Source organism: Chlamydotis macqueenii, chromosome 3 (assembly GCF_036417535.1).
Source record: "Chlamydotis macqueenii isolate bChlMac1 chromosome 3, bChlMac1.mat, whole genome shotgun sequence".
Classification (NCBI taxonomy): Eukaryota; Metazoa; Chordata; class Aves; order Otidiformes; family Otididae; genus Chlamydotis; species Chlamydotis macqueenii.
Window position 1 is genome coordinate 47655692 of NC_141558.1, and position 17491 is coordinate 47673182.

General features: G+C 43.4%; 1 protein-coding gene across 2 annotated transcripts in view; it reads left to right on the forward strand.

Moving 5' to 3' along the window:
• LIN28B (lin-28 RNA binding posttranscriptional regulator B) overlaps nucleotides 1–2554 on the forward strand; it is a 99897-nt gene extending 97343 nt beyond the window's left edge. For both annotated transcript variants that reach the window (XM_086745292.1, XM_086745291.1), the window contains one exon: nucleotides 2185–2554. In XM_086745292.1, coding sequence (XP_086601418.1) covers nucleotides 2185–2554 — 370 coding nt within the window. The remainder of the gene's footprint in view (nucleotides 1–2184) is intronic.
• Nucleotides 2555–17491: the final 14937 nt, after the last annotated feature.

The following is a 17491-nucleotide window of genomic DNA, read 5'->3' on the forward strand; positions in this document are numbered from 1 at the left end:
ATGTCCTTTCCCTTCCTGTGCTAGGTTAATCAATACTAAATGACAATGGGGCTTGTACATGTTATTTTCTTGGTTCAAGGGAAGCTTTGTATTCTGTGTCTCTTCATGGGTTATTCTGTAGCATATGCAGACAGAGTAAGCGTAGTCTTCAAATTCCACTGAAAAATGACATACAACTTCAGTGCAGCGGTGACATAAAAAGGGAAGCAGTTCACCTTAAAATATTTTATTGCAGTTGTCATAGAAGTGTAGAGTTCAGTATAATGGGTTTGGTTTCTTGTTTCTTATTAATTTTTAGGGAAGATACGACAATTTAATTACAATGTTTCATGAAAGGATAATGAAGTTCTGTTCATCATTTAGCTTCTCTAAATTATAGGTCAGTCTTGTAGGACATGACAGCATGCCATGGGCAATTCAGGCTGTTTTTTTCATTTGTTAAAATAAAGATACGGTTAGTGTCTTGCTAATAGTGAAGAAGAGATACAAAGGCGGAGGTGCTGAAGGATTGTTTCTTGGAGTGGATTTGCAAATGTTAACAGCCATTTTGCAAGCTTTTGAAAAATTACATAGGTTTTTTCAATAGCATTTATTTGGAAGGTAAAGAAAATCCTGTAGGTGAGACTCCAGCTCTACATACAGCTTTGCAAGGATTAAACTTCTTTGTTTTGTACAGACTAGTAGTGACCACTAAATACTAGTTGAAATAGTGCCTTGTTACTTTCCAGGAATCTGAAAATTTAAAATATTTTTATGTGGGCTTGAGCCAGAACACATTGCACTGTTTTGTACATATAGTTAGTTATAGTTACACTCTTTTTTAAATCTTCAGTTGACTCTCCCAAGTCTAAGTATTTGTGCAATTGTTTTTTAAATTAGTTGATGGTTAAGGAAGAGAAAAAGAAATTATTTGTTTATTTCTGTCCAGCAGTGTATTAGGTTATAATAAATTAAATGTCTATACATTCAGTGCAAGTTTTATACAACAAAGAAACAGAAACCATAGAAAAAATAGCCAAAACTGAAAGCTCAGTGGTGAACATGACAGGCGTTAGGGTCACTATGCCAAAAACCTATAATTATTTCTTTGTGTCACGTGTTAGAATAATATAATCCAAGGACTGGTGTTCCTGGCGTGTGTTACAAAGCAAGAGGGTTCAGTAAGGAATTGCTGGAGATTTCTTCAGGACTCCCCTGCCTAACAAGGTTAATAGAAGAGTATTTAGTGGATTTTAGCCGTTTTTGAGAACTGGGGAGGCTGCTGTGCCCGTGCAGTGTGGAGCAGGCTCTCTGCAGCCGTCAGCTCCTGGGCAGCCCTGTCCTTTTGAAGATGGCACCCTGGGTCACCACCACTTGCACGCGGTTTGGGAATTTCAAGAGAAAACAAACAAACCCTGTTTTGTTGACCCTTGCCAGGGCTTTATTTTCTTTTGAATCGAAACCGTAAACGGCCATTACGAACCTCCTGCAACTTCAGCAGTGTAAGAGTTTGGCCCCCACCCCTGCTCGCCTGAGCCGGAAGAGGCAAGGTGCCGGGCCCTGGGCAAGAGCCTGGCTAGTGACAAGGCATCCTGTCCCTCCTTGCACGTTTGGGTTCCCCTGTCTGAAAGCAGCGTGTCCATGAGGACACGCTTAGGTCTGAGGCTGAATATCTCTTCTCTGCACGTTTCATTATGGCCCCGACCCGGCGATGGGTGCACGCAGGGTGCGGGGGCCTCAGAGTGAGGAGGCCTCGCCTCCTCTCCTCGCCCCGCTTTGCCGTGTTGGTCCTGTCAGGCGGTGAAACGCTGGTGCTCGCAGGTGTTTAACGCTGTTTAAGGCGTTTAATACCGTTCGAGGCGTTTAATACTTGGGTGAAGAGCGGTGCTGGCGGCGGCGGGATGTTTGAACGCCTGGTGCCCTCTAGCGGGGCCGGGTGCTGGGGCCGTGTGGGGAGAGCCGAGCCGGCAGGCCGCGACCCCAGCTAAAGGGTTCCCGCTCCCAAGGACAAGGTGTTTTTCTGGCACCGGTGCAACCAGATGACTTAAAAAATGTACCCCAGCCTGTGGCAGTGGGATATCGGTGCAGAACCCCCCACTGTTTTGTCATCAGACTTTGCACACGCTCATCCTGAGCTTACCCGAGGTGGAAAATCTGACTGTTTGACGCTGCGTTTTATAACTAACTGTCTCTCTTTCTTTTTAGATGCTACAACTGTGGTGGCCTCGACCACCACGCTAAAGAATGTAGTCTACCTCCGCAGCCAAAGAAGTGCCATTACTGTCAGAGCATCATGCACATGGTGGCTAACTGCCCCCATAAAACTGTCTCGCAGCAGCCCACTAGTTCTCAGGGAAGATACGAAGCTGAACCGCAGCCTTCCACTTCTGCTTTCCCGAGAGAAGGGGGAGGAACGCACGGCTACTCGTCTCCTTCGTACTCTCAGGAGGGCAGGTCGGAGATCTGGGAGCGCTCGGGCAGGTCACCACAGGAAGCTTCGTCGAGTAAGTTGTCTGCATCACCCGAAGAACTGAGCAGAAAGGGGCCTTCTGTTCAGAAAAGGAAAAAAACTTAAAGCATTTGTCGTAACTTTCTATTTTCTTTATCCTCTTGGGATGTCTACCTCATGCAAGTACAGGGGAAATAATTTCATTATCAGTAGCTGACCTGGAATTTTAACTACTGTTGAGGAACTGTGAATTTTTTTTTCTTTGATAGACAAATCACTCCAAGCGAAATACATTTGAGCAGGGTGCATTACGTTTTACCTTCTGTATGTGTGTGTATGAGTGTGCACGCGCGTGTGTGTATGTGTACGTATCTATAAATATATATTTTTTTCCATCAGACCACTCTCCAGCCTCCACGCAACATTACTGTGAAGCAATAGGCACAGTATCCACAAACGTTCCTGAACTCATTCCTAGAACTTATTTCCAAATGCGTTCAAAAAAAAAACCAAACAAGAAAACCCAAGAAATCTCACTCAAAACCAAACCAAACCTGATAAACTACACACAGAACTGAGATCAAGACTGTTACTTCTTTTGTGAACCAAAGGATACTTTCATATTTTAAAGCTGCCATATGGTACTAAAGATACTAAGACATCCCCCATACCATCAATTTGAGTTATTTTCTTTCTCATGTCCACAAAATATCAAAACCCCTCCCTTCCCTGTGCCCATGCAGGGCAGTGTCATGACTGAACACAGCTCTCATTGCCAGCATCCTTTGTTGGTGAGGAGTTTAAAGCTCCAGAAAAGACAATGAATGTGTAGTTTCTGTGCTGGTTTCTCAAAATGTTTTGTTAAATTAATATGGTTGTAACTGTAATTTAGATGACTGTTGTGTAGGGGAGAATGTATAAGTTGTTACCAAACAGACCTTTTTGAGTGATATCAGGATGCCATCCTGTTCAACTCTTTGTATTTTGTGAACATTTAGGGGACCTTGGTGGCAGTAGTAGCAGCAGCAGCAGCAACTTCTCTTGGTCCCAAGTAGTGCCCCTCAATTTGAAGGGACTTCCCCCTTGTTTTCTGTGGAAATGTCATGGAGAGAACTCCCTAGGGATTTTTGTTGTTGCTGTCTGTTTTGTTTTTAACGAAAACAAAATACAAAGCTAAGGAGATCCTGGGATAAATAGTTTCTTAAGAGTAAAGGTAGATGGGTACTTGGGGTTGCTCAGCCAGCCTCCCTGAGTGAAGGGACCTGCAAATTTGCTAGAAGCCCTGGGCATCATCAGCTTCTTATGAACTGGAGACTGCTGCTGACCAGCCTTGGTCCAGAGTGTGCTGGGACCACACACTTCTGCATTAAAGAGGAGAAAGATTGGTGGCCTCAGAGTGAGACTCCCTGGGCTGCAGCCCTTGCTCGGGGTTAATAGAGTTGGAGCCTATCAAAACTTCAAGTCGCTTTCCATTTGTAACTTGTGAATTACCAAGTCATACGTAAGATAACGTACTTTGACAAATCCCATTGCGGATGTAAGTTAATTAGAGAAACCTGTATAATCCTTAACATTGGCAATAAACACAGGCTGTTAAAGCTTGAAAGAGTCAGGTAGGTTTAAGCTTGGATAATCAAACTAAAGAAATAGTCTACATGAAAGGCTACATCGAGCCAAAGTCCTACCCGTGGTAACTCTTTTGTAGCCGATAGTTACAACAGGTAACGCAGCTGGCTCATTATGTGGCCTTCCCCTTCCCACTTGTCCTGCCAGATGAGACTTCTACTGTTGCTCCTGCTGCTGCTTCAGTAAACAGGTAGTAATCGAACACCTCAGTGAAGGGCACAATTTCAAGAAAGTTATTTTGTGTGAATTCCTTGCCAGTGTTTGCGAGACTCTCAATGGTTTATACTGAAGTTCTCAGTGTGCTAATGCAAAGCTTACCTTTGACGATATTGAATGTGATATATCTATAGAGAAGAACTTCCTTGCCTTACGTAAGGATAGTAAACTTATTTAAATTATGTAGACAAATCAAAGTGGCATTGCTTAACCTTCTAGCCGGTGTAAAAACCAGGTTAAACAGCAAAGATGCAAAACTTAGGTCACTTTGAAAATTTAAACCAAAGTTCCTTATAGAAATAGGCAATTGTGGATTTGAAAACTGGTCATTCCCTGTTTATATGTAAGAAGTTCAGAGCTGAGATAAGGAAATGTTTTCAACATGCAGATTTTAATTGGTGCTGTTTGAAATCACTGTGCGCACCAAAGTCAGTCTGAACTGCTAAGAGCACATACCAAACCCTGTCTTATTGTGGAAAGCTTAAGGTTTTATTTTTATATATTAGAATGTTATCACTATTACATAACATACTCAGGACAAAGAACTTTGCTCAGGGAATATACCATGTAATGCTGTTTTTTCTTTACAGAATAGTCTACAGACCTGCTTACTCGGAACAAACCAAATAGTCTTAGACCTTTTTATCTCTGTATAAGTATTATGTACTGATACTAGTAACTACCTCTGAGTTGACAGACCTACATTTCTGATAATCAGATCTCGACATTTTGTATTGTAAGTTCCTGTGAAATGATAAAGTGATATTCTGTACTGGTTGCTTATGTGAGCATTTGTGTCTTTACATTCACAGGATCTGGGTTTTCAGAGATGCTGGGCAACCGCAGCTCCCACTGACTTCCAGTTGGAGTTAGTGGTGTTTAGCTTTTCTAGGAGGGGAGGGATGGGGGGATGGGGGGTGGAGGGGAAAGAGAAGAAGAAACACAAAAGCATCAAGCCCACTTTGTTTACATAGGCGACAATAGAATTATTATTCTGTTTACAGCAAAAGGCTACCTCATATTTACTGCATAAACACACCTTTGTGCTGCTCTAGCCTTAAAGGTGGCTGTTGATCTATGGTACATACTTTTTATCTGTACTAAATATGTAACTGGTAGTTCACCACTGCATACGTTATGGCAAATACTTGTTTAAGATGAAGCATCCATTTGAAATTATGAGACGTTTCCAAACATTTCTTTTAAAGTCTTTATTTTTATGTCTAAAGGATTATGGGCACTGTTCACAAAAATAAATACATCTCAAAAAGAGACAAAAATGTACATGCATAAGTTAAACATACAGCAGTGCAAGCTGTGGCAGGTAACTACTTAGCACTGGGCTGCAATAGAAAAAAAAAAAAAATCTAGTTATACTCCTTGAATAGGCTGCTCCAAATGAGCAAAGAACCCTTTAAAGGAAGAGGTACAGACTGAGTTTGGGATTCTTCTTTCATATCTCAGGATGAAATTAATATTCTGCAGCATTGGCTCAGCCTAGATTTCCCCTATTCATCAGCCTGTCCTTGCCAGAATGCTTCACAATAAAACTCAATTTGAGTAGAAATAGTTCAAATATCTGCTTAGAGACATGTATTTTTCTCCTAACAATACTGGAGATAAGGTTAAACCTGGAAAAAGAATATCTTTCCCTCTACATTTCCCCACTCCAAAATACTCAATTTGATTTAATCATAAGGGACATTATGAGGTGGTTTTTTTACTCTCCACCAAGGAGAGGTCATGGTATTTGTTTACAGGCCACAAAGTTAAGCCATGAGGGAGACTTGTATTTTGAGGACAAGCCAGATGATAACTTTTTGCTGCAGTTGATGGTAAATCTGACATTGTAATACCGTTTGTGATATTTTGCTTTTAGCCAGCTTCCAGGGAGTGCCAAACACCACATTTGGATCCTACCTCTTTCCTCTATAGGCCACCTTTTTCAGCCCAGTTTTTGTCTGCACCAGTGTTATCCTGGAGTTCCTGCTCAGTCATACTTAGTTTTGTGAATAGAGCCCCATAAAAAGTGTTTATAGATCTTGTAACATTCTTTGTAAGAAGAATTATAAAAGAACATGGGAAATCTCATCGAGTCTTAAATTTAATTTAATTAATTTATCTGTAAGAAATGTTTATCGTAAAAAATATATATGTATTCCCCTGTGCTAGATATAAAAGTAATTGGGAAGATATGTACATGTGCAGATGCACTGATTTTAATTTTCTAGAAGTCTTAATGAGATTTGAGTATTGTTTTAGAAACAAGCAGAGCCTTGTTAAGTGCATCAATCTTATTTTGCTTGGTATATCAACAGCCTCTTCTTTAAGATCCGTTGGTCGTGTTACCCCTGTTACAACCGTTGACTGATAACAAGAGGTTGATCTATGAACATACACTTCTTTTTTTTTATACTAAACCAAGAGCTGTATATTGGCAGCTTCAGCAGTGTTTTTATGAGAGTGTTGAAAAGTACCAAGGTATTTGCTACCATTGTCATTGAACCAAATGTAAGAGCAACCATCTTTACAAAGGATAATGGTTTTGACTACCTCTTGGATTACTAAGTTAAGCAACTGGCTGACAAACATCACCAGACTGGCTTAAACTAGTATGTGTTGCTTGTGGTAATAATAACAATAACCATACTAGAGACCAAAGTGAACACTGATATCTATTCGTCTTTAATACTGTGTCTTATCTAGTGTTTTTAAATTATCTTCTGTAGTATAGATTACCTCATTGTCCATTTTGACTTGTATGTTGTTTACAAGGTGAAATAAAAGAAAAAGTCACTTGAATTTTATGTTTTAAGAAAAAGACAGGAAGTTGAAGTTTTGGAAGTCATTTCACCTGTTTACTGTCTTGAGGGACTAAAGCACTGATTGCCTTTCTACATATCATGTATTTTATATTCTCATTTCATGCCTAATGTCTTTTTTTTTTCCTGTCAGTCATGGATATTGTGAGGTTTAAAAGAATTACTTGATTAAAAATAAAACATATAACATTGGCATTTACAGTGAGCCTTTGAGATTTTTCTTTATTTGCATGATAAAAAAAGCACCATACACAGTCATTTTTGTAGACTTTTCATATGCACCTATGTTCCCTTAGTTTCAGTGTCTTGTCTTCAGAAAGTATAATTTTAGTTATATAAGCTGTTGTTGGAGAGATAAATAAATGATGAATGCCTACCTGGATCATACTAGCAATGCTGCTGAAATTGCACCCCAAACCCTGTTCTGCTATCGAAATTGAACTGCAAGGTTATAGCTTTTGGTACTTATTCTCTGTGAGAGTACGCTAGTTATTAAAGTTATCAGACATTTGTGTTATTCTCTGGGATTAAAAGTTTTTGGTATTTAACTCTCATCCCATCTTTATTACTTCCTCCATAATCTGTAAACTTTTATATATCTATTATATGCTAATTTAAAATTATTTGAACAGTTGGGTTTGTTTTTTTTTTTAGAAATGAAAGTGTTGTCATCTACCGTTACCTGGAAATTCCATCTCTAAATTACGTAAAGGTGGTAGTGAATTGGATAGCATTAGCTCGTCATTTGGTATTAAAATATTTGAGGGCTTGTATTTGCTAGTTCCAGTGCCTCTGTTTCAGTGCAGGGCTCCAGATCTGCTAAATAGAAGGCAGAAAAAGTTGTTTTTTCTGTTTGTACAAAATCTGCATGAAGGGTTGTTATCTACTCACTCCATCATCTACTTTTCTAGTCACAGAAGACTTAATTTAGTACCCTCCCCTAATTCATGGCCTCAAAAAAGAGTGAACGGTGAACATGTCTCCCATCACATCCAGTCCTGTCCCCCTACCCGACTCCCAACCTGTTGCCAAGTAGTTTCATCACTTTCCTGGAAAGGAGAAGAGGCTACTCTGAATTCCCTTGGCTAAGATCTCCCCCCATGTCCCACTTCTTGGGTCAGTAATGAGGAGCAAGGCTTTCTTTAAAACATCTTATGAGCGTGTTCTTTGAAGAACACAGTTCACAACAGGTTGCTACACATGCTGCTGGCCTGCCTGATCCCAGTGTTTTGGAGAATGGGAGAGGACGTCTTGGGCATGCCACCACCTAACTTATGCACCACCCCACAAGATGACACAGGCAGGAGCAAACCACCTCAAGAGGCTTTTGAGCAGCTCTGAACATGTGCAGATGTAAGAAGCCCTTGGAACAAGTAAAATGGAGAAACCTCCCTGTCCAGCAGTGCCTAATAGTGGCTGAAACCAAGGCACCTGGAAGAATAGCGACACCTAATGCTTCCCATCTAGTCTCTGATATGTGTATGCCTCCCTCCCAGAGCATCTAGAAGTCAGTGGTCGTCATCCTTTCAGTAGCTCCCCCAGACAGTTAGTTAAGCGCCATTATCTTCACATTAAAGGCAGGATGTTTTGTCTCGTGCACTAAGCAAAGACAGATCATCAGGGGGACCTAAATCTACTGCTGCAAGCCAAGCACACACGCACACCACCCCCCCCCCCACCTTGCAGAGAAGCAGTAGCTGCCACATGGCTTTAACAGCAATGTTGATTCTTGCCAACGAGAAGAAATTCTTGGGTTGAAACTTCCTAATTAGTCAACAGAGCAAGAGCAAAATCACAGCAGCCCTTTGAATTAATTATAAAAGCAGCATTTTCATTTGTTTCCCTGTTCTGTAGGTCTTAGGATGCATAATTCCGAGCTATTTCCAGCCTTTCTGTAACCCTCAGTGCTGAAACAAATTTAACCTTTTTGAAATAATTATGTTTTTCCTGCAGTCTGTTGAGATCAGGAGCTGCTTACACAAGCCAGTCATTTCAAAATTACTCTTAATTCATGAAAGGCTCCATTCCCTCTATCTCCTTCCCTCCACACCGGTCATCTTTTCCCTGAAAATAAGAATATCCCAGATGCAAATAATTTTGCATACTCTCAAGTTGCTTAGCCATTTAAAACTCCCCTTTTCTGTGTAGTTGCATAGGAAGAAGCTCTGTGGTAGAGAGGAGGGAGTTCATTCTGTGGCTGTCCTGCTCCTGTTTATTAGCATAATTTACGTGAAAATATTTATATATAGATACACACATACCCGTATATATAGATGCTCTGGTTAATTGATTTAGACCTTTTTAGCAAAGCACTCTGCTGTACCCAGCGGTGTCTGCTGCCTGCAGTGCTGTTGACCTCCAGGATGACCAACCTCCTCAAGAGCAGGTTACTCTGCACCTGTTTTTAGGTTGGTTGGTTGGTTTGTTTGGTTGGTTGGTTTTGGTTTTTTTTTTTTTGCAAGTGTTGCCCACTGCATGAATGCAGAGTAGTTGCCATCGAGCCTCGGGCACAGTTTCGGACTGCTGCTCAGTTAACATGGAGCTGGTCGATTTTTGTTTCCTGGCTATTCAATATTTGGCCCTGAGCATTACTTGCTGCACAGCCCTTAGCCGAGATATTCAGGGCTGGGGCAGCCGAACAGTTCATAAACCAGTGCAGATGAACTGGTGTCAGTGCTCCCATTTTACCACCCAGGAGAAGGTGGACTAGGCAGAAAGAGTAACAAGTACTGAGCTTAGGTGTCTATCCAGCTTTAGATGCTTATAACCCAGTTCTTTCCAAATAATCCAAAATTCAAGGCCAGAACGTATCAGTCGTTTATCTAGTTTGACCTGCTGCATGACACAGGCTATTAAATTCAGGGCAGTTAGTATTGTATTGAATTTTAGTACTCAGCGTTAACTGGAGCCTTGTTTGCTTGGCTGCTTTAAGTATCTTTTCCAGTTGGGCTTCAGATCAGGCCTGAATGCTCTTGAGGGAAAAAAAAAAAAAATAAAAAAAATGCTCTGCTCCATGACAGCTTGTTTTAATCACCTGCTGCTAAGAAGGAGTGCCTCATTTCCAGTTCCTCCAGCCTCAACTTCCAGCTCTTTGTCTTTGTCCAGCGGAGTAAAAAGTCCCTTTGTGCACCCGTAAGAAAATGCAACCCCCCTCTTTTTTTTTTTTTTTTTTTTTTTTTAATGAATGATAGATAAGACCCAATATCTACTTTTTTTTTTTTTTATGAGGAGTTGCCTCCTCCTTTATCATCATTTTGAGAAAATTGCTGCTCTCCTCCACCAGAGTCCTTCAACTTTGATGTTGGAATAGCGTATCCAGCTCTGGTTTTAAAACCAGCCTCCTGTCTTTCATGAGGTAGACTGTGGTTCAGAGGCTGTGTTACCCAAAACAGACACTAGCCAAACCACGTCGCTAGCCATGGCGATACGGCATTTACCGGGCCACTGCTGGAAGCTGAATGCTGGTTTCCTCTCTGCAGGGGAAAAGGCAGAAAGCTTGGGCCAGAAGTAGGTGGACATTTCCTTCAGGGAGGATAATTATCCAGCAGAAAAATCCTCACCCAAGGTGTGGGGCAGATTGAGTGGGACTGCAATTTCTTTCCTTTTGCATCTTCAAGACTAAATGTCTAGAGATGTTTTGTAGCTGGAAAAGAATTGGTGGACTTATCTTGGCCATTGTTGAGTAAATCTATTGCTGGCAATACTACACAAAAGTCAGGTTTTTCAGTCGTTCTGACTTACTATACAGATTTATACAGCAAGTGGTTGCACTGCCACATTCTTGGTCTTCAATACGCCAGAAAATTAGTTCTTATGTCTTCTTTCCTCTTAGAAATGTGCTAAGTTATCATACCCTAGATTCTTTAAAGCAATTAGCTAAAAAACCCCACACCACCAGAACCAAACAAACCAAAATTTAAAAAACTTTAGTTGGAGCATCTAAAATATTTGGGGCAATCAAGACTAACTAGACATTTTGGGAAATACTGGCTGAAAGTTACTGGAGTAACTTATTTTAAGTGAAATTTGGAAGTATTTTAGATGCTGCCTGTGAGAGAAAGCAGAAACACTCCTTCTCCCCCAAGGCAGTACGGCAAGGGCAGGGGCTCGATGTGCAGCAAGTTCTTTTCCATCCGGCCCCCACTTCTTTCATCTCTCCTTGACCTACCCTGACAGCTGTGACAAAAAGTCACAGTCAAGCCTGCTGAACCGTAGCTTGTGTGGCTTTTCAGAAACTCTCAGGCTGGAAACTCTGTTTTTCTGGCACAAAGCCGGTCAGAGAGGAGCAGAGGCTTCCTTCACAGAGACCCAAGGGGGCAGGCACAAGCACCACCCCAGCCTCCCCCAAGCCCTAGGATCTGTTCCTGTTTTAGCAAAAGCCAAGGGGAATTAAAGCAAAAGAACTACAGGAACAGGCATATGCTTCCAGCATCAGGTAATTTAAAAAAAAAGGGTAAGGTTTTCTAGCCCTTCTGACCAAAGAATCTGGAAAAAATGGGATTAGTGGCAGTAATCCCTGAAGTTTAGGAAGAGCCTATGAGGGGTTTCAAGGAGCAGCACTAGGCTCAGTGCCCCTTCCACCCACTGTGGTGAAAGCTCCGTTTCCAGACCCAAGGGCTGGGGTTGTTTTTCCCAATAACTCAGGAAGAAGTGGTGGCCCTGAATTGGCTCCTATACTAAAAGCCACAACCTTGCTCCCCTGAGGTCATTTTAGTTGAGCATTTAGCCATTCTCAGGCAACACCAGGGTGCCGTTAGCTGTGTTAGCATGTTTGGGAGTGACTTTGCGCACACACCCACATGCTAAAGAGAGCACACATGTCAGGAGGAGGTTTAGACCATCTCCCTCAGCATTTCACCCTGGTCTCCTGAATCATAGAATCATCATAGAATCACATGGTTGAATGGGACCTATAAGATCATCTAGTCCAACCGTCTTCCCACTACCATTGCTGCCACAGCTACTAAACCATATCCTGTAGCTTCTCATCAAGCCGCCTCTTGAACACTGCCAGGCACGGAGACTCCACCACCTCCCTGGGCAGGCCGTTCCAGTGCCTTACCACTCTTTGAGAGAAAAAGTTTTTCCTCAAGTCCAATCTAAACCTCCTCTGGTACAACTTGTGGCCATTTCCTCGGGTCCTGCTTGTTGCCTGGGAGAAGAGGCCAAACCCCTGTTCATCACAACCTGCCTTCAGGAAGCTATAGAGTGCAATGAGGTCTCCCCTGAGCCTCCTCTTCTCCAGACTAAACAATCCCAACTCTCTCAGCCGCTCCTCATAAGACTTGTGCTCCAGACCCCTCACCAGCTTTGTTGCCCTTCTCTGGACACGTTCCAGGGCTTCAATGTCTTTCTTGTAGTGAGGGGCCCAAAACTGAAACACTGGGACAGGACAGTTAGACTGTGGAACTTTGCTTGTAGACATGCACAGCTTCCCCAGCGACAGAAGTGTTTTGTGTAACATGTTTGGGAAGGGGAAGGCTGAGATTCTCCTTTCTACCAGCTAGGCTGTGCCACCCCTTTTTTTTTTTTTTTTTGCTAGCAATATCTCAGCATTGTGGTCTTGGATGAAACAAGAAAAATGCCTAAATGAGCAACAAACAGGCACAAAAATTTGAAGAAGAGTTTATCATACATTAAGAAAATTGCCTACAAACTACATTAGAAGCATTGGGCACATTTTACCAGACAAACCTCGTTGTTATTACCGAACAAGTGCCTCGCCACACTGTTCTGAGTGCTGACAAGATGTAGGCACTAGGGCTGACAATGTTTTTCCTGGCTGCGGCCAGCCCTATGGGTTCAGGCCAGCCCCGCACCAGGCAGCAGTATATAAGAAGCAGAAGATGTCCTGCTGTTTCTCTCAACAGCTCAGCACAGATGATCGCTCCCTTCAGTGGACATTTAAGTAAGTACCACGTGCAATTTCCTTCTGAACTCAGACTAGACTAACCCACCCTGACACAAAGAACCGACCCCATCATCTCCTCTGTGAAACTCTGCTGTGGTCATGAGAGCATCAAACCCGTGAAAGTCTCCCTCCTTTCCTAGTGGACCCACCAGCATCTTTTCCTGACTTCAGCCTTTGGTGAAAACATGTAAGACTGGAGCATCTGTAAGATGCATCTGTACCAAGAACAGTGTGTCAGAGTCCAGTCTGGGCCGATGAGGCAGGTGAAGGGCAGCTTAAAACTTATGAGCTTTTAGCACCAAAGCAGCAGATGCGTTCTGGTTTTCTTTCAAAAGTTTCCCCACCGTGTGTGGCTTCCAAATGGGTGAGCACAGCATCACGCTCTGGCTGATATCACGTGCTTAAGCACCAGCAACTGATCCCTGCCCAAAGTCAAGAGAGGCTAAGAGTATTTCACTTTGAGCCAGGACAGCTGAGTGACAGCCACCTCTGCAGGATATCCTTCCTCTGGGTGCTGTGCTCTGCATCAGAGCTCACAACTATCCCAGTTGAATGAAGGCCATGCATTACAAAAAGGTAAAAAACTGTTCCTAGAAATCTCCACTGATCCACAGGTCCTTCCACAGATCCTAAAAACCAGCAAGGGAGGGATTGAAACTCCAGTTCCTGCCTCCAGCTGTTAGAGCAGACAGCAGCATCTCTGCAGATGATGACATGAAACCTCCTGTATTTTCTCTACTCACAATTTCCTGCTATTCAGCTCAACAAGGTGGCAAAGCTGAGCCTAGAGTTCTTCCCAACAAGGCTGCAAGACAAACATTTTCTAAGCACTCCAGCAACCGTTAGGTTCTTGGGGCTCAGAATGACCATAGGCTGATCTGAGGCTTAAACAGGTGTTTTTCTCTACAAACACAAGTCATTCCTCAAATCAGCAGCATCGACAGTGCTTTCCATAAAGCAGGGATTAAGACTGATTTCCAGGTGAAATTTTCCAGAGAAAAAAAGCCTATCTGCCTCTTTTCACACGGGTACACAGATACGAGGATCTACAGCTAGACAGGGAGACACTACAGGTACAGGCATGGTAGTGGAAGAAAATACACTGATTGGCACGGGTCTTGAGCCCCTGAGTAACGCTTGCAGATAACAGCCACAAGTAGTCATCAGAAAAACCTTGTCATGCTCCTGAGTCACACAGTGACATGCTCTACTCACTCAAAATAAACCCCAAATCATTAATTTCCTGGAACACTACCACCACAAAGCCCAAGACAGAAAGTGAAGTGACGGGATGCAAGAAGAAAGGGCTGGTGGGAGAATAAAGAAGGTCAAGAGTCTCTTTCAATTGGTTTCCTCTGGCTGCAGAGAGGCGCCGTCAGGTCCCGAGGGCCACGGAGCTCCCGGGGTCACCCGGAGCCCGCACCAGAGCTTCCCAGGCCCGTGCTGGCACCGCCAGGATCCACCCGCGCTCGTCACCAGCACCTCTTCAGTGTCTGTCTAACCTATTCTAGATGGGCTTCTGAGCCTGGTTTTTGTCCCCTCCGAGTCAAAGGGGGAAGGATTTGGGTCACTGTGAGCTTTTGTCAGAAAAGTTCCTTAAATTAGCTCCTCTATTTGAGATAAAAGGAAGAAAGAGGTCCATCTTTATTTTCCCCATTCACCCGCCCTAATTACTCCATCTCATCCCTGCCTGCTATTCACAGGCTCCCAGCAAGGCCCCGGCAGCCAGGTCACAGGTCAGCAGGGAGGAAAAGCCTCCACTTCCCTGAAAAGGATGGAAATCTCTTAAGTGCAGCTTCAGCAGCTTCCAGAAAGTGCCCATCTCTCCCAAAAAAAGCAGACTGGGTGAACCACACCAGCAGTGACACGGCAAGGAGACCAAGGGCCTGGAAATCACTGCTCCTGAAATTTGTTCTCTGAACATTGCGTGGTTTGTTCAGAGTCTCAGGAAGACAGTTAATGAGCCCCAGATCTCTTTATTGTGCACTGCTTTATTCCTCCAGATTATATAGCAAGGTATCTGCCTTGTGAATTTTCAGATCTACTCATGTGCCTCCTCTGTATCTTTAATCATTTTTAATTCAATGCGTAGCTCTGCTGTTGTTGTTACTAACCGTCACCTGGCAATTGCCCTTTTCCCCTAAGGCCTGGGAGATTTCACATGTACTTTTCACATTAGAGCTAGTGCTGGTCATGCGTACAGAGGTCTAACAGCTCCTCTAACTTCTTACAGTACGTGTTTTTCTATTTCAGAGTCTTTTACACAGAAAGGGTTTCCTGAAATGACGTAAACAATTGTAAAAATACTTGGTCTTGAATTCATCTATATATTAGCTGTGCTAGAAGCCAAATCCCCAGATTAGAGTCATCCAGCCAACAGGAACCTGTGTTATTAGTCCTGTATTGAGTCACTGCCTCCTAGTTTGGATGCCTGCTATGAAGAACAAAGAGCACCAGACTATCCGCAGAAAGTATTTGTAACAAAATTTTGCCAGCAGCCAGTAAGTTTGGACACATCAAAATCAGGCTACCAGATGGTCCACAAATAACAGAGGTGGCACGTGAATCAACAGCTGAGAGTTGCTAACCCAGCTGTGCTTGTGCCATGAAAAACTACGGGAAATGCAAAGTTATCCCCGCACTGGAGATGGGGCTCTGGTGGACAGAGGTGCCAATGCCATGGCTGCTTGTCCCCACCTCCAGGTAAGGAGCCTCTTCTCCTTGCACCAGTGTCTCAGCCAGTGTTTCTGCAAACTGCCTGTAGCAGCTAACTTCTCCCTTGGTGTCCTCGCCTCTGCTGCCACCACCCTCACTATTTCCAAGCACCAGCTTTCAGACATGCTGGCTTAATTTTGGAAACCCGGGACCTGGTCGGCAGAGGTGCTGGGTGTTCAGAGCAACACTTGGAGCTGCCGGGCATCCCTAGGGCCACCACTCACTGGGCAGGCACCGCGCAACTTCGCCACATTCACAAACATTTACAGGTAATGGGGTTAGAAGGTCCCACTTGAAGTTAACCCACACATATCACCAGAAAAACAGCCTCACATACGGAAAGAGTCTGGGGGTATATCAGCTAACCAGAAGAAAATGGCAGCATGAGTTTCTGAGTACAACACGTTGCCCTCAGCTGTAAGGCATGAGCCAGAATTCACTGAAGCAAGGAAAGCTCCTGGCAATGTTGCTGGACATCACGGATAAGGCTGTATGAGAAAAGTGTGATTTTGAACTATGTGCAACTGAAGCACTCGGAAATACCTCGGTGTATTCATGTGCTGGTATTTTTCCATTAAAAAAAAAAAAAAGATTAAATAGGCAAAGAAAGCAGCGACGTGGTTCTTGCTCAGAAAGGAACAGGCTGCAGCCCTGACATGAGACCATCTGCTTGAGGGAGATATTTTTTTTCATAGTTTAAGCTCAAAGCAAGACGAGAACGTCACACTATCCAACCCCTGGCACACATTTACCTCATTTAGGATTTTGTGAGGCTCTGTTGAATTTATTCTACATAAAAGCTGTATTCTGCCCTGCGCAAAGATGCTTATTTTGGAGGTGTGCCTCCAGGTACGCATCTAGATCCACCTCACAGGATCCCATCAGGGTAGGGTGCCCACATATGTTGTGCAGCCCATTCAAGAGGAATCTGAGGGCACAGGAACTGCAGGGTTGCTGTTAAGAGCATTACTAATGCAGATCAGCAGCCTCTACAAGTACATGTTGCTTACATGAGGAATCATCTCCAAAATGAAGCTTAACCTCCTGTATCCAATGGATCTTCTTGGGAAAGTACAAAGACTCATAACTTTCAGCTCAAGTAGAAGAAATGGGACCATAGAGGTCATACATTGCAAAATAACATCCCATCTGTGATTTTGAACAACCCCTCCCTGGCCTGTGAGCCGATCTTACGACTCCCAGGGGCCAAAGCCAATTTTTGTCTGCTAGTGCCGGCAGGATTATTCCCCTCCTTCACCCACTCAGCTCGATCCTGCCAGACAGAAGGAACCACGTCTAACTTGCAGAAACCTCCACCATTATCCTCGTTGCCAGCTGAGACAAGAAAAGCCCGGCCACCTCAAAGCACAGCCGTATAAAAAGGGATGGTGGAGGGGTGTAAGCAACTTTCGGGCTACTCCTGGCTGACACCACGTTACTCTGGTGCCAGAGCAGGTGCCCGGCCACTGCTCGCAGCCCTGTGCTTGCTGAGGCACCGCAAAGTTGCAGCTAACGGCCCCACAGGAGAAGTTCTTTATATTTCACTCCCACTGTTTACCTACGTACCAACACAAGCACTGTGTTATTTTTATCTTTTTTTTCTACAGTGCTGTCAGCCTTATCTCTGCTGGAAAGCAGCAAGAGATGAAGGAAGAAAGTTGGTATTTTCTCCTCATGTTTTCATGTAATTACTAATATTATAAGACTCATATTTTTGTATCACTCTTCCAGGTAGCTCCTCTCTTGAACCGTGTCCAGACAGATCTTGTCCAC